The sequence below is a fragment of the Lepus europaeus genome, chromosome 2 (genome assembly GCF_033115175.1).
Source record: "Lepus europaeus isolate LE1 chromosome 2, mLepTim1.pri, whole genome shotgun sequence".
Taxonomy (NCBI): domain Eukaryota; kingdom Metazoa; phylum Chordata; class Mammalia; order Lagomorpha; family Leporidae; genus Lepus; species Lepus europaeus.
The window spans coordinates 100,180,871-100,206,359 of NC_084828.1; the positions used below are offsets into that span (position 1 = coordinate 100,180,871).

The following is a 25,489-nucleotide window of genomic DNA, read 5'->3' on the forward strand; positions in this document are numbered from 1 at the left end:
ACAAACTGACCACAAGTCAAACCCTTCTTTCAGGAAGCACACACTCTCCTCAGGGGCTGCCTCTCAGACACCTGCAGCCATGGCTAGCCCTGACCACTAACTTTGTAACAGGAAGGCCCAAAGAGCCTCCAAAATACCAACCACCTAGGGAACCTGCTGTATTAATAGGATACAGTACTTACTCTCTCCATCAGCAGTTGCAAAACAGATCAGCTAAAATTAGAGAGAGGACTAACGGTGTTCAGAATCTCTCCCAAATGCTTACACTGGACTTTCTGTTTAACACAGCGCTCCGGGCAGACAGCCAGACACTGTCCACTCACAGTCCCCAGGACCTAAACTTTTAATTAATAAGATTGAGGCCATTTTCACACTAGAGCAACACTTGCACAGATACTTATAAGAACATAGGAGAAAAGGGAGAACACATCTCAGCCTGTTCCTAAAACACAGAAGTGCAAAGTCCATTGATTTAAACTTTTAACCTTAAACTATAAACCTTGGAACAGTAGTTTCTGCCCTGGTCCAAACGTCAAATCTCCTAAGCCAGTGAAATGGGCAAGAGACATTCCTGAACTACTACTCAGATTTCAAACTATTACTCCAGTTTCAAAAATCTGAAAAGTTGCATTTGTTCAACCTAGCAAAACAGAGGTTATAGAAAACAAAAATTTCTCTGAAGGAGGAGAGAACATTCACTTTGCTTATGGCCACCTCAGGTGATCACTGACATCATAAATAAGAGTGTTAATTATCAAAGGAACAACAGAAGTCACTGTGCACTAACTCCCCATGTAGGACCTCCGTCCTTAATGAGTTGTACTATGAGAATCGACTGCAAATCTTATTCTCAAACTGTGCTCTATATGTTGTGCGTGTGTGGGTGCAAACTGTTGAAATCAGTGCTTAACATGGAGTTGGTCCTCAGTATATAAAATCAAATAAAAAATGAACCATTATGAAGAAGGGGATGGGAGAGGGAGAGGGAGGTGGGATAGGAGTAGGGGTTGGAGGGTGGGTATGGGGGAAAGAACCATTATATTCCTAAAGTTGTACCTATGAAAAATGCATTCATTAAATAAAAACTTAAAAAGAAAAGAAAACAAAAGTCTGATGTTCAGAGCTACAATTATATCATCTCAAAGCAGAACACTGGTTATCTCATGCTAATAAAAAGATGAGACTGACAACTATGCATCAAACATCATGAAGATGGGAAATCACATTAAAAAGTCACTTAAGAAATGCAGTTTTGGAGGACATTTGGTGTGGCAGTTAAGACGCCACCTGGAATTCCCACGTCCCACGTCAGGTGCCTAGCTTCAATCCCTAGCTCTTCTCCCAACCCTAGCTTCCTCCTAATGTAAACCCGGAGAAGGGGCTGAGGAGGCAGATGACGGCTCAAGCAGTTGAGTCCCTGCGACACACATGGGATACCCAGACTGAGTTCCAGCCTCCTGGCTTCAGGCTGCCCCAGCCCTAGCTGTTGTGGACGTTTGGGAAATGAAACAGCAGATGGAGGACATTTCTCTCTCAATCTCTTCCCTTCAATAATAAAATAAATAGAATAAAATAAAATAAATAGAATTTTTTAAAAAAAGAAATACTCTTTGGAAAACAGAATTATTTTATTAATTATAAATAATATTATTATTTAGTATTCACCTTTAAAATGTTTGAAAGCACTGTCTTAGAATGCGTAATGATCAGTAATCTTTTTTCTAAAGATTTACTTATTTATTTATTTATTTGAAAAGCAGAGTGAGAAAAAGGAAGAGAGAGAGAGAGAGGAAGAGGGAGAGGGAGAGAAAGAGCATGCTTCGACTGCTGCTTCACTCCCTAAATGGCCACAATGACCAGGGCTGGGCCAGGATGCAACTGGAAGCCTGGAATTCCATCCAGGCTTCCCTTGTGGGTGGCAGGAGTCCAAGTACTTGGGCCATCTTCCACTGCTTTCCTAGGCACATTAGCAGGGAGCTGGCTCAGAAGTCATATAGCAGAGACTTGAACCCAAATAAGGGATGTGTCACAGGCAATGGTTTAACCCATTGTGCCACAGGAATATATTTTTAGAAAGAGAAAAAGGGTCTATTATATAGGGGCTGGCCTTGTGGCATAGTAGGTAAAGCCACTGTCTGTGACACCGGCAGCACATATGGGTGCCAGTACAAGACCCAGCTTCTCCACTTCCCATCCAGCTCCCTGCTAATGTGCCTGGGAAGAGCACTAGAAGATGGCCCAAGTGTTTGTGTCCCTGCAACCATGTGAGAAATTCAGAAAAAGCTCCTGACTCCCAGCTTTGGCCTGGCCTAGCCCCAGCCATTGTGGCCATTTGGGGAGTAAGCCAGCAAATGGGAGATCTCTCTCTCTCTCTCTGTCTCTTCCTCTCTCTATGTAATTCTGACTTTCAAATCAATAAGTAAATCTTTTAAAAAAGAGGGTCTATTATATAGTGAGAATGTTTTATCTACTGCAAATGCAATTTAATATTAAAAGTCATTCAATAAATCTAAGTAGAAATGGCAGTACCTAAAACTTTCTACAGATGAAAAATTAAGCATGCATATATTAAAAAACAAATTTCACCTTGTTCTGTGGCAAACCAATGTAGTAGCATAGTCTATAAATGACCCAAGATACGAGACACTGGTGAGAAATCCATGTTACATGTATATCTAGTAATTATTCAAACTTTAACTACTCTGTTTTGTCACCCACCCATCAACATCCTCGCAGAGGCACTGGGAACCTGAAACAAGTCCTGTAACAACTGTTTAGGGCAGCAGGATAGGCTGGTGGCTCAAAGCACAGCCACGAGGGCACACTGCCTGTGCCACTCCCAGATCTGCACCGCTGGGCTCTGGCTCATGACGCTAGACTCCTCTACCCAAGTGGCCACACAGGCAGAGACTGGCCCTTTGCAGGCCTTATGTGATGCTATGATGCGATCATTTGTGAAGGCGGGCCTGCAAAGACGCATTTCTGTCACCTGATGCCAACTCATCCTTCATGCTCCCCTCCGTCACTCGCTCCTCTCATAATCTAGCCCCTTCTGCTTCAGCACCCCCACTCTCCTCTCTTGGAGCATTTCAGCTTCATCTGTGAGTCACAAACACCAGCAGTCTGGGAGGGGCCACCTGATACCTGAGGGAAGAAGAGTCCCACAAACAGGTTCCTTTACACCAACTGTAGGTGAAAATCCCAGTGTTTCCAGAAGTGGCTCCCGTGCCACCCAGGGGAGCAGAGACTTTTGCTATGAGTTGTTTGCTCAAGTGGTAGCTTGCAATGGATATCCCCATGACCACAAGGAAAATCAGATGGTCAACTTGAGCCCGACTTTGAATTTTAGAGAACCTTCAGTAAGGATTGGATCAGAGATCTGCACATTTCCCACCCGGCAGAATAGGCCCTCCCCACCCCTACCAAGACATGCATTGTACATGGATGACAGTCAGGGTTCTCCCTCTGTGGAACTAGACCACGCTACCCCAGAGCCGGAAAGAATTTTACAATGATCCAGATCTAGGGTCACAAACCCAAATAGAGTGCTGGGCGGTCACAAGTCACATGCATGTCCCATGTAAAGGAAGCGTTGCTGCTCAGCTCCAGCTGCCATCATGGGCCCGGGACCACCAGGGCTTCTGACTGTTAAAGAGAAGCTGGAAGGGCCGGTGCTGTGGCGCAGCAGGTTAACACCCTAGCATGAAGCGCCAGCATCCCATATGGGCACTGATTCGAGACCCGGCTGCTACACTTCTGATCCAGCTCTCTGCTGTGGCCTGGGAAAGCAGCAGAAGATGACCCAAGTCCTTGGGCCCCTGCACCCGCATGGGAGACTTGGAAGAAGCTCCTGGCTCCTGGCTCCTGGCTTTGGATTGGCGCAGCTTCGGCCATTGCGGCCAATTGGGGAGTGAACCATCGAATGGAAGATCTCTCTCTCTCTCTCTCTCTCTCTCTCTGTAACTCCGACTTTCAAGTGAAATAAATAAATCTTTTAAAAAAAGAGAGAAGCTGAAAATTCAGATACTATGTGGGGACCCACCAAAGCACGGCTTATACACCAGATGTGGCAATGTGGCACAAGCTACATAGCTTACACAGCTGGAAATAGAGCATTGGTTCCCCCTGCTAGCCTTGGACCCTGGAGGTTTTCAGATCTGTCACACAAAGACCACTGCATCCAATGGGGAAAGAGGGACAAAGCCCCAGGCAATCAAGATTCGAAGACTGAACATGTAACATGTTTTTTGTACACAAACAAAAAAAAAAACCACTTTCTTTCCTATCATAAAAGAACCTTGTCATAGCAACAAAACCAAATGTAACTTCCGAACATCACTAACTTGACGATTTCTGATTTCACATTTTCTCCAATGAGGAGATTCCAAAAGCACAAGTACAATCATGGAACATACACAAATGTTATTACCATTACAGAGAGGCTGAAATAAAACGGTCCCAGTCACCACCAAGGCCAATTCTGCCATTTGAACATCTCAGAGGTAGAAGAAAGCTGGACAGCCCCTTCCTACAGCTCTGAAGCCAGCATTTCCCCCGCCACCTCCCAGACAAGGTTCTTCTGTCACTGGTGGAGGTGGATAGGCACCTCTCGCCTTATGGTGCTGGGTACCAACGCACCTTGAGGACCTACGTCCTCCCTCTCCTGCTCTGCTCCACCATGCTAGCCATTCAGAAGCTCTGTTCCCCTCTGGGCCCTCTTCACAACTCTCTTGCTTCTTCCCACTCACCGAACTCTGCCTCTATATGCTCCCCTCATGGGTTCCCTTCTTCTGCTTGCTCCAGTTCCACAACTAGCTGCCTTCACTGACTTCCCATTCTCACTCTCAGTGAACAGGTGTGAGTAAAGGATAAATGACTACAAGGCAACCACAGGAGTCAAACACGTTGAACGAGCTTGCCCACTAAGTCAAGACAGGATATTCCAAAGGGAGAGCAGGGGACAGTGAAGTACAAATATCCTTCAGGCCACAGCCAGAAAAAGGAGCAGGGGCTGCCCAACACAGCTGCAGAGGCTGGGCACTGCAGAATTCCAAGGGTGCAGCAGATTACAAGTCCTGTCCTCTGGAATTACGCAACCAATAGGGAGGATCCAGCAGCCCTTGGGGCAGGCACAGGGAAATGCAGGTTAGGAGATCAAGCCAGCGCCGTCATTCTAACAATTAGAAGTGACTGGCCGTGAAGGTGCTTAGAAACCACCTGGCCACCTCCCCACCATGAGGACTGCCCAGCCCTCCCCAGAGGTCCCCACTCCTCAGCTCCAGGGAAGGGCCAAGGAATTCAAGGGCTGTTTCTTTTTTCTTACAGGCAGAGTTAGACAGTGAGAGAGAGAGACAGAGAGAAAGGTCTTCCTTCCATTGGTTCACTCCCCAAATGGCCGCTACAGCCGGCACGCTGCACCGATCCAAAGCCAGGAGTCAGGTGCTTCCTCTTGGTCTCCCATGCGGGTGCAGGGCCCAAGCACTCGGGCCATCCTCTACTGCCTTACCAGGCCACAGCAGAGAGCTGGACTGGAAGACGAGCAACCAGGACTAGAACCCAGGGTGCCATAGCCGCAGGCGGAGGATTAACCTAGTGAGCCGCGGCGCCGGCCAGGGCTGTTTCTTAACAAGCAGCCTCTTGAGAAATCCCAGCCTCCGAGAAACATATTGTGAGGGCAATATGAGGTCACCGAGGGGAACACCTTTACACTTTCCTGAGGCTTACTCCTTCTAGCTCAGCTCTACTTTGTGAAGAAGGGTGCTGCGAAAGACTGGTCACGATGGCACATATATAAACTAGGAAGCCACTGCCACCACAAACCCCAACCTGGCAAATTCTTACAGCGATTTTTAAGAGCATGCAAACAGTCCCCTGCCACTCTGAAATGAAGCTTCCTCAACGTGCAGCCACCATGTGCCAAACCACAGGAAACCCGCTCTCTGGCTGGGAAACGCCCCTCCTCCCGCACGCCCGCCCCGCCCAACCAGGGCACATACCTTCTGTTCCTCCTTCATCACCTGCTCAATGAGCTCGGATTTCACGGGAGGCTTTGAATACTGGCCTGAGAGAAGGCCGTGTCCTAACTTAGTCCTGGCCAGAGGGAGAGACAAAAGCAAAAGGTCATTGTTGTTTTCCCACAGAGACGTTAAAATTACCTGTGAATTTCAGTAAACACATGGGCTTTTAGGTGAAGTATTTTATCTTGATTACTCACAAACACAATGATTTGATTCTGTTTGATGAAAATTCCATTTTCAAATTTTCCTCAGTATAACTGTATTAATTTCTTTCTTATAAAAGTAACACAGGTTCATCTTAGAGCATTTTAAAAAAAATACAGAAAATGAAGGCGAAAAAAATAACTTTTCTTTCATTTTGCAACCCAGAGCTAACCACTGTGATCTTTATTGAGTACTTTTACTTAGAAACTGCTTCCTGGCACTTACATCTGTGTATTGAAATCTTGTGTTGGGTCCAAAGGAGAGTAGTCGAATATTCTGGGAAGGTTTCCTACATACCTAGAAAACAAGAAGGAAAAGTCAAAACAAAGCACCTGAGACAAGAACACCACCCAAACAAGCCACCATTCTCTCACTAAGTCCATCCAGCCTTTCTGTAGAAATTAAACCCCCCACCCAAAGAAACACACTTCCTCTACAGCCATGCTCACGACCCTGCTGGAAGGGATTATGCTTCCATCAGTGGGTGCAAGCCCAGGTGGCAAGGTCCCCACCAGAGCAACCTGAGATGTTCTGATTTGAGGCCTGGAATTTGGTATCCTTTCACAAATTCCACACGTGGTTCTAACATACGAGCCTGGCTTGTGCCATCATGACCACTACCTCAAAAACAAATGAAGGTCACTCTAAGACCCTTCTTGGGGCTGATGTGGCACAGCAAGATAAGCCACCACCTGCAATGCCAGCCATGCTTATCAGCACAGGTTTCACAGCTCCACTTCCAGCCCAGCTCCCTGCTAGTATTCCTGGGAAAAGAAGATGGCCCAAGTCCTTGGGCCCCTGCACCCATGTCTGAGACCTAGATGAAGTTCAAGGCTCCTGGCTTCAGATTGGCCCAGCTCTAGCCAATGAGGCCATTTGGGGAGTGAACCAGATCTCTCCCTCTCTGTCCCTCTGCCTTTCTTTTTTTTTTTTTTGACAGGCAGAGTTAGTGAGAGAGAGAGACAGAGAGAAAGGTCTTCCTTCCGTTGGTTCACCCTCCAACTGGCTGTCCGGGCTGGCGCACTGTGCCGATCCAAAGCCAGGAGCCAGGCTTCCTCCTGGTCTCCCATGCGGGTGCAGAGCCCAAGGACTTGGGCCATCCTCCACTGCCCTCCCGGGCCATAGCAGAGAGCTGGACTGGAATAAGAGCAACCGGGACAGAATCCGGCGCCCCAACCGGGACTAGAATCCGGGGTACTGGCGCCACAGGCGGAGGATTAGTCTAGTGAACTACAGCACCGGCCCCCTCTGCCTTTCCAAAAAATAAAATAAATCTTAAAAAAAACTCATTTAACCAAAGCTCTGGTCAGGCTCCTCTAAGTCCTATGTTTGTCTAGGCCCAACTTTGGGCCACCGTGTTTGCCCTTGTTATCTAGTCAGGGCAAGGATCTTGCTAGGTCAGTTTAATGAAAACCCTTCACTCTTGGTCTCTGACCAGCCAGACCTGCCTTCAGCAGTAATTCTACCAAGTCAGTTTAGCCAGAAACCCCTTATCCATGAGGACTCCTCTTTGTAATTTTCCATCCTCTGAGCCCAACCTGCTCATTGGTCACGAATCCCTGCTCATCCTTGTTGGAATCCGAGCAGAGCCCCGTGTGTCATCCACTGTAAGACCGGCTGTAATGATCCCCATGCCTACCCACTTGGTCTCCCTTGAATAACGTCTGCCTCACCATCTTAACAAGTGTTCGAGTCATTTTTCTCTGTAACATTAGGAATTGTTCCAATAATTTCAAAGTGAATCATACTGGCAAAAACAACCACCACTTCTTGAGAGTCTCCTACATTATCTAGCTGAGTCTTCATTTACCACCATGCAAAGAAGGGACTGTTTTTATTATTTTCTCCATTTGAGGGATGAGAAATTGAGACACAAATTCATTAGGCAGCTTCCCAAGCCCAGAGAGTGAGTGATGAAGCCTAGAGTAGGCTGGAGTGACCTGGCTTCAGAGCCAGGCTCTGAACCACTCTGCCGGCTGCACCTGCCTGTTCCCTGTCCCCTGAGTGGTCCCAAGTACTCCCTTCTGACTAGTAGCCCTGATAGAGCAGTGTTGACCTTAACGGGTCTCAAATGTTAGCACAATCATTCTTTTTTCTTCTTCAGTTCGTTTCTCATTTTACACTCTCTGCTCTGTGCTGTTCTTTGCCTCTTCAGTCTTTGATTCTCTAAGCCTGAAAGCTCTAGGAAGAAGACTCCAGAAGCAGCTCCCTTTCTCTGGCCCTTCATGTGCCCTACTCTGCCCTCTTCTCTGACCTCATCTGCCACCAGTCTCGCCACCTGCCCCTCCTGCTGCACTGGGCACTCCCAGCTTGCCGCTGCTTCCAAGCCAGGCCATCTGCTGCCTGTTTCCTGGGACACTCTCCACAGACCCTTGCTGGGTGGCTCCTTCTCACGTCTGTTGAAAAGTCACCTCTCAGACTCCGGGCCAAAACAGGAGTAGCCACAACTACCATTCCTAACTCCCTACCACCTGCCTTCGGCTGAATTTCTTCTCAACACGCACCACAATTTGCAATTACAATAATTTACTCACTTTCTTTTTATTTTTTAACAATTGTTAATTTTTTTGTTTATCTTCCAGAAGTCCATGTATACATGAGAATGGTGTCATATAAAATGTTTCAGAACATAGTCCTTATATTTAAAATATGAATATACATTCAATCCAGAACAATTTCCATTGAAATGCAGGATGGTCTTTCTCGCATCATTTGATTGGCTTCTGTTTGCACGTTTCTTTGTTGTATTTCCTCCTCTTTTCATAAAACCATTTAATCATCTGTTTATCTGTCATGCTGAATAGAAATGACAGGGACAGAATGTCTTGTTCTGGGGGAAACTTGTTTAATTTAAACTTTGCCCAGACACTGGTCATGAGGGATTTGCTGACTAATCTTGATGGTGGACACAGCACCTCATTTCCCCCTTTCTCGTCTTTTTGCAGCTCCCTTGAAGCTCCTTTTCCACTTTCTCTTCTCCTTTTCCTGCTCCTCCTCCTCTCCTGTTCTGCTTTCTCTGCCTTCTGTCTTCACCGTGATCCCTATGTGACTGCTCTGGATTTAGATCCCAAGATGTAGCTGGTTGCTTTTGCATGGCAGGATCTGAATGTTGGGTAGGACTTGAGTTTTGGAGGAAGCCTTTTCCATGTGTCTCTGTGCCTTGGGGTTGTCGCGGATAGTCCATGTACTGTGCATCGTGGGCTAAAAACTGTAGGACAGAACTCATAGTTGCTTCAAAGCTCGTGCTACCAACGATGGCATCTTCCACAGGTGAATTCACATATTGGTTCAGGCCAACCCAGGTACCCCATGAGCCAGATGTGCCTGTGTGACCTGAATTCTCGGGGGCTTTGAAAGCTTCAGGAGCTCTCTCCACTTTGAAAAAATTGCTTCTCGTGGCTTCCAGGACACCCTCCTCCTTCCCTGTGGATGGCTTCACTTTCCTATTTTTCTTGTTTACTATCTACCTCTCTAGAGATTACATGCTAGGATATAAACTCCATGAAGGCAGAGACTTTCTCTACCTAAAAACGGCATCTCCAGCACTAGACCAGCATCTGACATGTAAAAGGCACTCAGTAAATATCTGTTGAATGAATATATTCATATCATATAACCACATAACCAATTTCCATGAATGACTACCAGCGCTGGAACGCGAGCTGTGTGGAATTACTTCCCTTTTGAATCAAAAAAAGAAAGAAAGAGAGATTTACCACACCTAACCTGGGAGTGTCATCTTTGACACACCCTCAACCCTGAGGAACCAAACACAGCTCTCAGTCCACACTCATCTCAAGCCTCTAAGGCTCCACCGAAAGCAGACAGTCCACTTAATATAGAGCCATTGTGTAACAAGAAAAAACACCACAGTGAAGAAACCAAATATCTCCAACATGCCAAACAACAAACGCAAAAACCGAGATAACAAGAACAAGGAAGACACTATGACGCCCCCAAATGAAAAAGACACCCCAATTCAAGATTATGAAGATGATGAGATAGAAGAAATGCAAGAAGCGGATCTCAAAAAATTGGTAAGAATATTAAGAAGTTCTCAAAAACAAATTCTTGAACTACAGAAATCCTTAATGGACAAGATAGAAAATCTCTCTCGTGAAAATGAAATATTAAGGAGGAATCAAAATGAAATGAAACAACTAGTGGAACAAGAAACTGTGATAGTGACGAGAAATCATAATGAAATGAAGAGTTCAATAGATCAAATGACAAACACATTAGAGAGCCTTAAAAACAGAATGGGCAAAGCAGACGAGAGAATATCAGACTTAGAAGACAGAGAACAGGAAAGGAAACAGGCAAACCAAAGAAAAGAAGAAGAAATTAGAAATCTAAAAAATATTGTCGGGAATCTACAGGATACTATTAAAAACCCAACATTTGGTTCTAGGAGTTCCTGAAGGCATGGAGAGGGAGAAAGGATTAGAAGGCATTTTCAGTGAGATACTAGCAGAAAATTTCCCAGGTTTGGAGAAGGACAGAGGAATCTTAGTACAGGAAGCTTATAGAACCCCTAATAAACATGACCAAAAGAGATCCTCACCACGACATGTTGTAATCAAACTCACCACAGTGAAACAGAAAGAAAAGATCCTAAAATGTGCAAGAGAGAAACGTCAGATTACTCTTAGAGGATCTCCAATTAGACTTACAGCAGACTTCTCATCAGAAACCCTACAAGCTAGAAGGGAATGGCGAGACATAGCCCAGGTACTAAGAGAGAAAAACTGCCAGCCCAGAATATTATATCCTGCAAAGCTCTCATTTGTGAATGAAGGTGAAATTAAGACTTTTCATAGCAAACAGAAACTGAAAGAATTTGTTGCCACTCATCCTGCCCTGCAAAAGATGCTTAAAGATGTGTTACACACAGAAACACAGAAACAGGGTCACCAATATGAAAGAAGGTAAAGGAAGGAAACCTCACAGCAAAAGATCACAGGAAGCTCAATTTCTCTTTGACATAGAATTAAACTCTGATGCTCTGTTAAATCAATGTGTTAAAGTAATCTATTATGTTCTCTTGATGTCTGTTAAATTCTAATTGTTCAAAAACAGCTGAATTTTTATTAAGAGCCATGGGTTATTTAAATATGTGCTTATTTTCAAAGATTTGAATAATCACCTTGTAACAATGATCAAATTTGGTCTATGTTATGTCATGATTTTAAGGAATCTTATTTCAACCAGATATTTTGGATTTTGAGCCTTCTTGGCATTCTTGACAGGCATTCAAAAAATCAAAGTTTCAAACAATCTGGTCTCTAAAATTTCCAGTAAATCCTGGACTTTGGTTTTTCCAGTTTGGGCCCAACTGAAAAAATCGAAGGACCTATGTCTCTCATCTTATAGAGACACCAACTAATCAGGCTATTTGGATTATATTAGAAGTACTGTCAAGATGTGATGTGGTACCAAACTTTAAGTTTCTATAATGGAAAATGCTATTAATACAAATGTTTGAGAATTAAAAAGTTGAAGGGTCTTGTGTTACTAGACATGATAGTTATCTTAATGAGAAAGCCCCAGAGGCCTAAAGGGTTAAATACTTGTAAAATCCTACAGGTGCTTTCAAAAATACTGTGAAGTAAGCAAGTGCCTCTTGTTGGTTGATGAGTTTATAATTCTAAACATGGCGACTTCAAGTCTTTTGTCATCCATAGTTATATATGATGTGCTGCTCATAAAACTAAAGCGTTGTTGGTTCTGTGTTTAGCTGTCCTCCTATAGGTTCCTATGGACTTTTTCCAGCCACTTCTATTGTATTCAGTACTTTGGGATGGCTCTGTAAACAGATGAAGCCAATAATGTATTAACAGTACCAACTGAGAGAAAGTATGGTTAACTGAGGTTACTAAAAAGAAAAAGCAATTCAAATCAATTGGCAATCGACAAAAAGAGTTAAAGATTTTAAAAGCTATTATTAAAATTGCTATATTGGTCTATTATGCTATGTTATATGTGTGTACATATTGTATGTCCACATGGGGAAATTTTATTAAGAGTTTTATTTAAATGGCTTATAGATAAGATTGTCCATAAATTTAAGCTGCTAAAATCAATCAAAGATACATTTTAATTTGTGGGACCTGAATCTGTGTATCATATGTTTTAAACTTGTTGGTAGAAAGAAACTAAAAACATTTTAGATGGTTGTGCTTAAGCTTACTGGCTAAACAAACTACACCATGTTAGATATTTAAGAGGTGTTTTCAAATACATGATTCTTAAAATTTATAGAAGGCATTGGACCTTCTGGTAAATGTTTTCTTAAGTTGTTATCTAATGGTTGAAACGGTTTGCTAAGTATTCATGTAATATTGCTATTGTCAGCAAGCGATCTAGGACTTGCTCCCTCATTTCTCTATTCTAAGCCCAACTTGTTCTTTCATTTCTCTATTCTCTTCAAGGTAGGAAACTAATTCTATTATAAAGGAATCTGTAGGATGCACAATTTAATCTTTAGACCTTATAAAAGAGATGGCTAACTTTTTTTGTAATAGCATAGCCAAAATAAGAACTTAAATAACAATCTCATAGCTAGATTCACTTCGCCATCAGCGAAGTATACAGGAAGTAGAAAAAACCTCCCTTTCAGACCAAAGGGAAAGAAAGTTTTAAAGTGAGAATATAATTTTCCTCATGGGCATTGTCTACCTTAGAAAAACTACTACAGAACATGCCTGTGACTATAGACTTGTAGTTCAGGCCACCGAAGATTAGAGATGGGACACGGGCACTCCCTTGACTTGCATCCTCTGGTCTGCTTTAACAAAAACCAGGAGGAAAAGAAAGCTAGGCATCAGAAGCAATGGGTGGCAGGCCTATTAATGGCTGATCTGTACAGTGATCTGCCCTCAAGGAGACTCAACAGGCCAGTCCACTGCAGTGGCTTTCAATGTGGTAAGCCTGGGCTTCAGCAGAAGTCAACTTGTGAAGAGCCCTGGCAGCTCTGCCAAGAGTTGGATCACTGGAAATGGACCTGCCCTGGAGTTGAAGGATGCCCAGGTCAGAGCCACAGATCTTATTGGCTCTAAGCTGAAAAGCCCTTCACTCAGCCCAACTTCCAAAGTGAGCACTGCAGCTGAGGGGATGGTCAAGTAGGGTCAGCAACATTGCAGGCAGAACTGTAAATTTCTTGTTAGAGATGCCACCTGCCTTTACCTGGCCAGCTCTCCTCCCAGGCCAGCCAAGTAATGAGAGTCAACAGAGTGCCTTCCCCTAGGAGGTTCACACCTCCCTTAGGATATACCCCATGTGAAGAGATAGATAGGTCTGGGCCTCTTAACTTACAAGGCCTAAAGCCCAACAGATTATTATCAAGCCCCTTCTATCAGGTTCTATTTGCCTCTCAATCAGAAAACCTAATTGTAGCTTAGACAGCACCTTTCTTAGCTCCTCTAATAATGACTCTGTCCTTTGTGCTAGACCCTGTCTAGCGCACTTGGGCCTCATTCCTTTGTAATCATAACCTCTACTCTACCACCAATGGCTCTACTCCCAACCTGTGTGTACTGATGGTCCTCTTCCCCACTTAATGCTGTATAATTGTTCAAACCTGGTAAATGCCACTCTTAGGATCATTGGTTACTATCCTCACCCTGTCTTTTTTGACCTTGTCTAAATATGATCAGAGTCGGCAAACTTGGAAGGCTTCCATAGCCTTGGCAACTCATGACTACAGCCAAGGGTGGTTACTGGCGCCATAAACTAGAGTGTCAATTTGTTGGGTCAACAACAAGAGCCACTGTGCACTTGCTCCTCATGTGGGATCTCTGACCTTAATGTGCTTTACATTTTGATTTAATGCTTTAACTAGTACTCAAACAGTATGTTTCACTTTGTGTTTCTATGTGGGTGCAAACTGTTGAAATCTTTATACTAAATTGATCTTCTGTATATAAAGAGAATTGAAAATGAATCTTGATGCAAATGGAAGGGGAGAGGGAGTGGGAGAGGGGAGGGTTGTGGGTGGGAGGGAAGTTATGGGAGGGGGAAGCCATTGTAATCCATAAGCTGTACACTGGAAATTTATATTCATTAAATAAAAGTTTAAAAAAAAAAAGAATAAGAATGAGCATCAATAGTAAGCTGCTCACATTCTAATATGTACAACAAATGTTTAGAAAATACAATATATTCGGACCGGCGCCATGGCTTAACAGGCTAATCCTCCGCCTTGCAGCGCCGGCACACAGGTTCTAGTCCTGGTTGGGGCGCCGGATTCTATCCCGGTTGCCCCTCTTCCAGGCCAGCTCTCTGCTATGGCCCGGGAAGGCAGTGGAGGATGGCCCAAGTCCTTGGGCCCTGTACCCGCATGGGAGACCAGGAGAAGCACCTGGCTGCTGGCTTCGGGTCAGCGAGATGCGCCGGCCGCAGCGGCCATTGGAGGGTGAACCAACAGCAAAAAGGAAGACCTTTCTCTCTGTCTCTCTCTCACTATCCACTCTGCCTGTCAAAAAAAAGGGAAAAAAAAGAAAATACAATATATTCAATAATATCACATAAATTTCTAAGACTGTTGAAGCAAGCCAAGGAGAACTTCAAATCTCAAATTCAAACCACAGATGTGAGATACATCTTTCATTAAAGAAAAGATTCGCCAAACTTTGGAGTCTAGGAAGGATTTTTTAAATTGTAGATTATAAAGCAATGACCCAATTATTGGACTCTGTTAAGACAAGAACATATTCTGAAAAACCGCTATCATCCAAAAGGTGTACTTTTGAAATTTATATTTATTAAATAAAAGCTTTCTATTAAAAAAGAACATATTCTGCTGTAGATCAAAGGAAATAATAATTATACAACACCTACTGGAAGGATATTCCTTCAACATTTTCAAAAAAGATCTTAGAGCATGAGTCATATTATATGAAGCCTCATTGTTCCCCAATCAAACGGTAATAACATGAGTATAAAAATACTACAATGCAGGGCCAGCACTGTTGTATAGTAGGCTAAGTCTCTGCCTGCAGAGCTGGCATCCCATATGGGCGCCGGTTCTAGTCCCGGTTGCTCCTCTTCCAATCCAGTTCTCTACTTATGGCCCAGGGAAAGCAGTGGAGAATGGCCCAAGTGCTTGGGCCCCTGCACCCACATGGGAGACCTGGAAGAAGCTCCTGGCTCCTGGCTTCAGATCAGCCCAGTTCCAGCCATTGTGGCCATTTGGGAAGTGGAACATAGGATGTAAGGCCTCTGTCTCTCTCTCTCTCTCTCTCTATTTCTATAACTCCACCTCTCAAATGAATACATAAATCTTAAAATAAAAAAAAAAAAATACTACAATGCGGCACACAAACCTTTGCAAAGGAGACACACTTGCTCTTCCCCTGTCCAAGGCCTCTCCCCAGTCCTCCCGCCCGCCCATCAGGTGCATGTCCTCCCCTCTTCACAGGGTCCTCTCTGACCACCTTGTTCCCTTTTCCTTCATGGAACGTACCATGTTTGTGACAACACAGTTTTTACTCAATGTCTGTTTCTCCAAGTAGTTGTATGTCCCGGGGTGGGTGGTATAGCTCATGTTTTTGTGACCCACTGACCCACAGATACACCCTGCACTCTCAAGAGCAGAGCAGAATTCACTCTTTATTGGCTGCGTGAAAAAATAAAATTAGACATGGAAAATTAACCATCCATTTTCAAAGCCAGAAAACAGCAAGAAGAGGGAATTCTTCAAATACCGAGACAGGAAATGAAAGGTTATCTGACATCCTTTTGAACAGCCACTATCAAAGCCTTGAGGATTTGAACTGCATGTAGGTAAAATGTTGGCCTGCGCTGTTCCTAATCTGTCATGGTGCATGTCTGTGCTCCTCCATCCTCAAACAAAGTGAAAGAAACCTGCTCACTCCAGACACACCAGAGATTATTTTCTAAACTCAGCAGCTAAACACCAGCCGCAGCAACTGAACTCAGGCTCCCTGTCTCAAGTACAACCTAAGGAAACAAACGGCCACAGACAAAGCAATTGTGGCACTGGGCATGGAACAGGGAAGGCAGTTTGGAAAGTGCCCTACATCAGTGCCTTCTGTTGTATCTAGAGGGAAAGGCCAGCTTGTTCATTTAGTTCAACTCAGACAGGTGAGACCTTTTAAAAACGCAATAAAAAGAAATTATCAGAAAAAGGAAATGCCACTTGGAAGACAAAGCAATGTCAAACTCAACCAAAAATTTCTACATGTTCACTCCCAGTTTCACTACCTATCTCATTGCAGACCCATACCCACTAGTCCAGTCTGTGAACACTCTCTGAGTAACAGAAAAGAAAATACTAAATGCCCTAGGAAACTCCTCCTCCTGAACGCAGACTCTAGCCAGACGTGTCCTTGGGTCCCTCCTGCTGCATCTAAAGGATTGTTTGGCAGTTTGGCTGTCAAGATTCACAATTAATATATTCTTGGTACATCGGGTGATGTGCTAAAAGCAGAGCCGTTATGAATATAACAAACCCCTAGGGTTTTTTTCGTTTACAAAACTCTGCTTATCTCCCTGATCCCATAAGGAAGAGAGGGCACCCAGGATGTGGTGGGTGATGGAGACGGGCTTCCCAACGAGGGATGGAGGGTGTTCCTGGGTGCCCTGTCTGCAGGGGCCGGGGGACTTACGCTCTCTGGAACTCCGGGATGCTGAAGATGGCCTGCATGACAGAGCTGAGATAGCAGCTGTTGCCCAGGTTCTTCAGACCCGTGTACCCGGGGCCGTACATGGGCTTCAGCTTCGTTCCCGACTCCTGGATCACTTCCCACTCACTGACCCGCGGCTTGATGTCATTGTCCCGGAGCCCATTCTCTGTCTGAGGCAAAATCATGGCAGAAAAACCATTTTAAAATTTGCTCCTCATGTGGGATCTCTGTCCTTAATGTGCTGTACATTGTGATTTAATGCTATAACTAGTACTCAAACAGTATGTTTCACTTTGTGTTTCTATGTGGGTGCAAACTGTTGAAATCTTTATACTAAATTGATCTTCTGTATATAAAGAGAATTGAAAATGAATCTTGATGCAAATGGAGGGGGAGAGGGAGCGGGAGAGGGGAGGGTTGCGGGTGGGAGGGAAGTTATGGGGGGGGGAAGCCATTGTAATCCATAAGCTGTACACTGGAAATTTATATTCATTTAATAAAAGTTAAAAAAAAAAAAAAAGTGCTCCCAACAAAGATCACGTCCCATGAGCTACTTCTGATAGCAACAGCTCTTTCTGCCATTTTCCCCCAATCAAGTAAAGAAATAAGCAATCTAATTAAAAGAAACTGAGAAATGGTGATGGTTGCACAAAAATGTGAATATACTTTAAAATGTGATTCATACCCTTAAAAATGGCTGAAATATGGGGCTGGCATTGTGGCACAGTGGGTTAAGTAGCTGCTTGGGACACCAGCATCCCGTATGGGCACTGGCTCAAGTCCTGGCTGCTCCACTTCCTACCCAGCTCCATGCTAATGCACTTTGGAAAGCAGCAGAAGATAATTCTTGGGCCCCTGCCATCCAAGTGGGAGACCTGAATGAAGCTTCTGGCTCCTGGCTTCAGCCAGGCTCAGGCCTGGCCACTGTAGCCATTTGGGGAATGAACCAGCAGATCAAAGATCTCTCCTCTCTCTCTCTCTCTCTCTGTAACTCTTCCAAATAAATCAATCTTTTTTAAAAAGTGGCTAAAATGGTAGATTTCATGCTGTGTATGTTCTACTACAATAAAAAAGCAAGCACATGAGAAGGATGGCTATAAAAGGGAGAAAGAGATGGAAGGAAAATGAAACATGAAGCGGATTGGCAAAAAGAAGCAAGTAGACCATTATCAAATAAAGACGCAACACAGCAAACAAAAGGGCAGGGCATTTGGACAGGAATGTGGGCTAAAGCTACGTGACTTGGGAGTGCCTTGAAAAAGAAAGGACATCCATAGAAGGGAAAAGAAAAAAATAAAAAAGCAAAGGTGGGTATGAGAGAAAAAGAGGAAACAGAAAATAAAAACATGAGGAGACAGAGACAGCCGGGGAGGAAAGGGCCAACACCACAAAATGCATATTTAAATGGTGCCTCAGAGGGAAAACTATTCCACAGTCACAGTCTCCACTGGAAAACATGGTATTAAGAGAAGCAAAGCTTTTCCATCAACAATATGGTGCTGGCTTATTCTTTCCACGCCTAGGAACTCGGCTTCCCTTCCTGAAGTTAATTAAAGTGGTGCTGGTCACAGATCATTTTAAAGGTCATCTCCCCATAACTTCTCCCTGTGGTGAACAAAGTGATTCATGCAATTGTCTATCACAGGGGACAGAAATCCTGCAACTACACTCCAACTAAACAAAATGGTACTGGACCAGTTGGCCTTTTGCTTACAACACAAAAAAAAATCTAGGCTGTTAACCGAAACAAATGCTAATGAATTAAATTCAAGAAGTGAATGCAACCATTAAAACATAAAATCTATAAAATAAAGATCTGTGTTACTGGAACTGTACATTAAATAAACCAAACAGCTGCCTCTCCCACCCACCCCACAAAATGGGATTAGAGACAAAAGTAGACCTTCTCACCCCATGCATGTGGAGCATATCAATTCCAAAATGTGCTAAGTGCTTGGCCAAATGAGGATCCAAAACAGGTTCCTCTTCTTGAAAGGAATAAACATCTGGAGGGGGAACAGAAAACAGTCACTGAGAAATGCAAGCAAGTCATTTAATATCCAACATATATTGACTAAGCTACTATGCACCAGGCTTGAGATATATCAATGGGCAAAATGAACAAAAACCTTGTGATGTTCAACTAGGGGAAAGACAGATGATAAACAAGAAACATAACAAATGGGTATACTGTATAAAAATACACATACCAACTCTTTTGACACTTTCAGGAAATGAAACATCTCAATCAAGAAAATAAAGGCTATCTGAAGTTAAAATATAAGTCCCTAACACTTGATTTTTTTTTCTAACCAGGAGCACAGTGGCATAGCTCTTAAGTTTAGGAAGAGGAAGGTGAAGGAGGAGGGTGGTGGCCATAGCAGGGAGAGCCCATGAGGGGACAGGGAGGATACGCGGTCCCTTACCAAGCAGGTGAATGGCTGGATGGGGGTGCCGGATCCAGGACAAAACCAAACTCTGCAGGTGAAATCCTTTGTATTCTTAGACCTTCCACCTCCCCAGCTGCCACCCCCACCACAACTTCACCCCTTCCTTCCAACTTCAGGGTCCACGCCTCAGAGAATTCTGCAGAATGTGTGGGGCAATCAAACATGTTCACCCCATGGCTCACACAAAATGAGTATGTGTCTGGGCTCCAGGGGACTTAGGGGGCTCCAGATACCCAGACCCTGTCTGACAGCCCCAGAGCCTGAGGGATCTGTGCCTTGGCCAGACCGGAAACCCATCTGTGTCAGGAAGCTCTGTACTGAGGGGGGCAGTTCCTCTCCTTGGGTTAATAGTATTCCACCTTTCAGCACACTGCTTTCAACTGAACCTGGCTTTTCATATGAGGGAGCATGGCTCTGAAGCTGCAGGATCACCTGGGAGCTCATTAGGAATGCAGGATCCGGGGCCCCATCCCAACCTCTGAATGAGAATCTTTGTTTTAACAAGATCCACAGGTGCACAGCAACCTCGAAGCAGCTCAGAGTTTTCAAAGCTATCCCACCCCTGCCTTCTCTGTCCTCTAACGCAATACAATGAGAGAGAGCAAAGAACAGTCTCAAGCCCATCTCACAGGTGAGGAAAATAGGCTTATAAACGCTAAATTATCTTGTCCTCATATCCTGCAGGTAGTCCCAAACCCCAGGTATCTGACTCCTGCCCAGTCCCCTTCACTCTATATGAGAATATTCCTTTAGGTATCTCAGGATACCAGTAGCCTTGGTGAAGAATCATTTGTAGAAGACAGACTCAAGAATCGAAATTTCTTCACTCCTAGATTTGAAAAACAAAATTTATTCCAAGGAAAATAGATAAAGATATCCCCAAGACAATAAATGAAACCCTGTCCAGTGAGGTCCCTCCTCCTGAGAACATTACCAAGAGAATAAGTAATGTACAGACACTATTGGGGCTAGTCAGCTTTACACAGGTACATGGGTACCCACAGACCATACCCACATATGTGGAGATGTAGTGCCCTCCAAAGGAAATTGTCTTCCTATTATTTGTAAGTTAAACATTGCCCAGTTTTCTTTTCTACTCCTCTTCCAACAAGGACCATTTTAACTGGGATAGCAGCAATCAGTTATGTTTTTTAATATAATTCAGTGCTCTCAAAACCAAAATAGACAAACTCCAATCCAAATAAGAAACGTTTCCAAAAAGTTTAAATACTAAAAAGGCTTAAAAAAAAAAAAAGAAGGCATGTAAACTAATAACTTGAAACAAATGCATTGTCAATATTCTTGGCAGGAAAGTGAAAACAGCATTCTCCAGGCACTTTAATTTTGATTACTATTAACTAGGGACACAGTCTTGAAAACTCAAGACTTTAAGCATGAGGTTGGCACTGTGGTACAGAAGGTTAAGTCTCCGCCTACAGTGCCAGCATCCCATATGGGCATCAGTTTAAGTCCTGGCTGCTCCACATCTGATCCAGCCCCCTGGTAATGCACTTGGGAAAGTAGTGCAACATGGTCCAAGTCCTTGGGACCCTGCACCTGCATGGGAAACCTGAATGAAGCCTCTGGATCCTGGCTTCAGTCTGGCCCAGACCTGGCCATTGCAGCTATTTGGGGAGTAACCCAGCAGATGGAAGATGTCTCTCTCTCTCTCTGCCTTTAAATTTAAAAAAAAAAAAAAAAAAAAAAAAAAAAAAAAACTTTTAAAAAAAAGAATTTAAGTCTCTAATTATCAGAGCTCTATTGTAAAATAACCAAACTGGGACAAGTGTTTGATGCATAGTGAAGGACTCTGCTTGAGACAATCATATCCCATGTCAGAACACCTGGTTCAAGTCCTGACTCCTTCCCTTCTGATCCAGTTCCTTGCTAATGTACACTCTGGGAGGCAGCAGGTGATGGCTCGGATACTTTAGTCCTGGCCAGCCATGTGGGAGACTTGGATAGAATTCCTGGCTTCTGGTTTTGGCCTGGCCCAGCCTTGGCTGTTGCAGCCATTTGAAATGTGAACCAACAGATGGAAGATCTTATCTTTCTCTCTCTCACTCTGCCTTTCAAATAAAGTGAAAAAATAAATAAATGTAATTTTTTAAATCTGTGGGCTCATTTAAAAAAGAAATGAATAAAATTGCTAGAACTGAACCATTTGTACTGGCCTAGAATTTTGAAATAAGTGAAAATCTCACTGTCTTTTGTGGTTCTCAACTCATGAGGCTCTTGTCACATTGAGAAATTAACACTTTCTTCCTACTCCAAAGACAACATGATTTGGTCAGACTAGAGTTATTTGTTACCCCAATGACAAAAGCAGTTTAGTGAGTAACATGCAAGAAATCTAAAAGTGAACTGTGATCCTTAAACAGAGCAATCATGAAGCATTTATAAATGACACATAGTCAGAGAAATATTTTGAGTGGACTCCACAGCTGAAAATGCTGCCTTCTACTCATGCAGGAGCAGGCACTGTGGTAAGTGGGTGAAGAGCCACTTGGGGTGCCAGCATCCCACATCAGAGGGCCTAGTATTGAGTCCCACCTCCATTTCCAATGCAGCCTCCTGCTAATGCACTCTGGGAAGACCAGGGGATGGCTCAGGTACTTGGGTTCCTGCCACCCATGTGGGAGAACTGCATGGAGCTCCTGTGTCCTGGCTCTGACCTGGCCCAGCCCCGGCTGGGCTAGGTATTTGGGGAGCAAACCAGAAGATGCTGCCTCATGCTCTCTGTGGTTCAGTTTGTTATTTAACTTGAAATGAGACAGAAAAGATAAAAGTTTAATAACAGAAATAGTCCATCCATGTGATGGGCATGTACATGCAGGACATTCAACAGTGAATTCAGGAAAAAGGACAGAGATGAGGCTAAGGCAGGAACCAGCACTGAGAATCTGTAGGAGTCAAAATGCTGAGCATCTGTGACCTCTGAATGAAGAGATTTATTTTTTTCTTGGTTCCCTGTGTTTTCTAGACTTAATACAATAAGCGACTGAAAAATGTTTTCCCCCAAAGGTTAGTATGATTCTATCACATGGTTAGGACTAGAGTTGTTTCAGCCACACAGATTAACTTGCTCACTCATTCATTCATTAATGCATCACAGTCAACAAACATTTACTGAACACCAAACATACCCAGAGCCTGAGGATAGAATGTTAACTAAGATAAGCAGGGTCCCTGCCCAAGTTTAATATTCCAAACAGTCTCAGAAAGAAATGCGGTTTTGGCGTGAGGGTGCTCAGCAGATACCTGGCTGCGGTTCTGTGCTGTAACTTTAGGCTAGTTTCCTAAACTCCAGAAATCAGAGAAGTTCAAATCTTCCCCTCAGGTTCAAAAGGTAACAATCTACCTCAACAGGGACAGGGGTTTAGCCAGGCAGTTAAGACACCCGTGTCCCATATCAGAGTACCTGGGGTCATTTCCTGCTTGCAACTCCAAATTCCGACTCCAGCTTCCTACTAACCAGATCCAGGAGATAATGGCCCAAGAACTTGGGTTCCTAGCAACCATGTGGGAGACCCAGATTGAGTTAACAAATTCCCATCTTCAGCACAACCCAGCCCCACCCAGCCCCAGCCATTGTGGGCATTTGGAAAGTAGTGATAGTCGTTCTCTCTCTCTCTCTCTCTCTCTCTCTCTCTCTCTCTCTCTCTCTGGTTCTCCCTATCTTTCTACCTCTTTCTCTGCCTCCCAAATAACAAATTAAAAATTTTTTATAATGCACCTCAAGTTCTTATGTTTAGGGGTTGGCACTGTAGCACAGTGAGCTGAGCCACTGCCTACAACACCAGCATCCCACATCACAACATGGGTTCAAATCCCAGCTGCTCTGCTTCTAATCCAGTTCCCTGCTAATGTGCTTGGGAAAGCAGTGGAAGATGCCCCAAGTACTCAGATCCCTGCCACCCATGAGGGGGACCCAGATAGAGTTCAAAGATCCTAGCTTCAGCCTGGCCCAGCCCTGCCTTTGTGGTTATTTGGCGAGTGAACTTGCAGATGGAAGACTTCTCTCTCTCTCTCTCTCTCGCTCTCACTGTCACACTGCCTTTCAAATAAATTAAATAAATCTTTTTTTTTTTTTTTTTAAGAGAAGAGTTCTCGGGGCTGGCACTGTGGTGCAGCAGGTTTGGGCCCCAGTCTGTGGCACTGGCATTCCATGGAGACACCAATTCAAGTCCTGGCTGCTCCGCTTCCAATCCAGCTCTCTGCTGTGGCCTGGGAAGGCAGTGGAGGATGGCCTGGGTCCTTGAATCCCCTGCACCCGCGTGGGAGACCCAGGGGAGGTTCCTGGCTCCTGGCTTCAGACTGGCCCAGCTCTGACCATTGTGGCCATTTGGGGAGTGAACCACCGAATGGAGGACGCCTCTCTCTCTCTCTCTCTCTCTCTCTCTCTCTCTCTCTCTCTCTGCCTCTCTGTAGCTCTGCCTTTCAAATAAATAAATAAATCTTTAAGAGAGAGAGAGAAGAGTTCTTGTGGTTAGAAAGAGAAATGAATACTGGGAGGCCGGCTTTGCTGCCCTGCTGACAATTCAAGTGGCGAGAAAGAGGACTTCTCGCCAAACACTGAGGAAGAGAAATGAGGAGGAAGAAGGGTTCCGCCAGATGCAGCGCTCATCCACTAGGATCGGTCCGCCAGGCGTTTGTACTTCTGCACCTGAAGTGCATCTGCCGCAACAGGAAAGGAGGGGAAACTGAGAATGCCCCAGCAATTACATTGAAAAATAAACAGAGAATGGAGTCAGAGGCCTGGGTGATCACTTTAAAGAAGGAATACAACTCCCAGCCCAGAAAAAAAACCTACAATGCAGTCAGGAAAAGAAAACAGAGCACAAAGACATCAATAAAACAGGAAAAAAAGAAAGAAAAAGGTGAACCAGAGGAGGAAAGTGTGCAGGTGTCTTCCTCCGTTTGTTTGTCCCACAAGTATTCACTGGGCACCTACTGTGTGCATGGGGGCCATACCAGATGCTAGAGACATAGCCTGGCCCCCCAGCCATGCTGTCTTGGTGACCACCGTTAGACAGAGTCACAGGATCCCATGAAAAGTGCTACAATGGAAGAGCAGGAGATGCTACTGAGCACACACCAGCTGGGTCAGAGCGTTGACTCCAAAGGCTCAGGTTGTGAGGAATTCGCAGGAGTATGTGCCCGGGTCAGGGTGAAGATGACCAGGGAGAAAGACCAACTGGAGAAGCTATGGAGCCGGTGCAGCCACTGTCTGGGGCAACCCTGGAAACTGAGCTACAATCACCCAAGACACTGAGGCATCATCCTAGGTAAATAACTAATTCCCCCACTGGAAGAAAACCACACCCCTGTCCAGGCGCCGTCCTACCCAACTCCCTTCCCTAAAGGAATCACAAAAAGAAACAAATAAATAAAAAAGGGGGTGGGTACAGACATTTGGCCTAGCAGTTAAGTCGCTCATATCCCATGTGACAGTGCCCTTGGGGCTGGTGCTGTGGCATGGAGTTCAGCTGCCACCTGCCAAGCCAGCATCCCATGGCCAAGTGCCAGTTCGAGACCCAGCTGTTCCACTTCCAATTCTGCTTCCTGCTCATGCACCTGGGAAGGCAGCAGAAGATGGCCCAAGTGCTTGGGTCCCTGCCACCTACACAGGAGACCCAGAGTGAGAAGAGATGAGCCTGTCCCAGATCTGGTGGTTGTAGCCATTTGAAAAGTGAACCAGTAGATGGAAGATCCTCTCTCTCTCTCTCTCTCTCTCTCTCTCTTTCTCTCTCTGTTACCCTGCCTTTCAAATAAAAATAAATCTTAAAAAGAAAAAAGAACCTCACTCTGCCTTCACCTAGACAGCTCTTTGTTTGTGTGGTGATCAGTTTCTTTGTTTGTTGCTGTACCCATGGGGACCCAGCATGGAATGTGATAAGGGCCCACTTTCACTACAAACGCCACCACCCTGGCAGAGCCGCCACCACCCTGGCAGAGCCGGGGGGGATCAGGGCTTCCTGGGAGAACTAAAATCTGAGACCTCCCGGATGAGCAGGAGTTTCTCTCTGAACAGGTAACTCCTCATTGTGGGGAAGAAAACCAGGACTGCCAGATCACACCAGCATTCAATCTATGAGTCCACAACCTTCTTGGATTCCATGTTCACTAAGCAATCTTCTAAATATAATTCAACTTCCCACAGGGAAGGAAT

General features: G+C 44.6%; 1 protein-coding gene across 1 annotated transcript in view; it reads right to left on the reverse strand.

The window, feature by feature from the left end:
- USP13 (ubiquitin specific peptidase 13) overlaps window positions 1-25,489 on the reverse strand; it is a 123,253-nt gene that overhangs the window by 43,301 nt on the left and 54,463 nt on the right. Inside the window, exons 7-10 of the mRNA XM_062211419.1 lie at window positions 18,779-18,873; window positions 16,850-17,037; window positions 6,447-6,518; window positions 5,997-6,090 (exon numbers count right to left, since the gene is read on the reverse strand). Of these exons, the coding sequence (XP_062067403.1) occupies window positions 5,997-6,090; window positions 6,447-6,518; window positions 16,850-17,037; window positions 18,779-18,873 (449 nt within the window). The remainder of the gene's footprint in view (window positions 1-5,996; window positions 6,091-6,446; window positions 6,519-16,849; window positions 17,038-18,778; window positions 18,874-25,489) is intronic.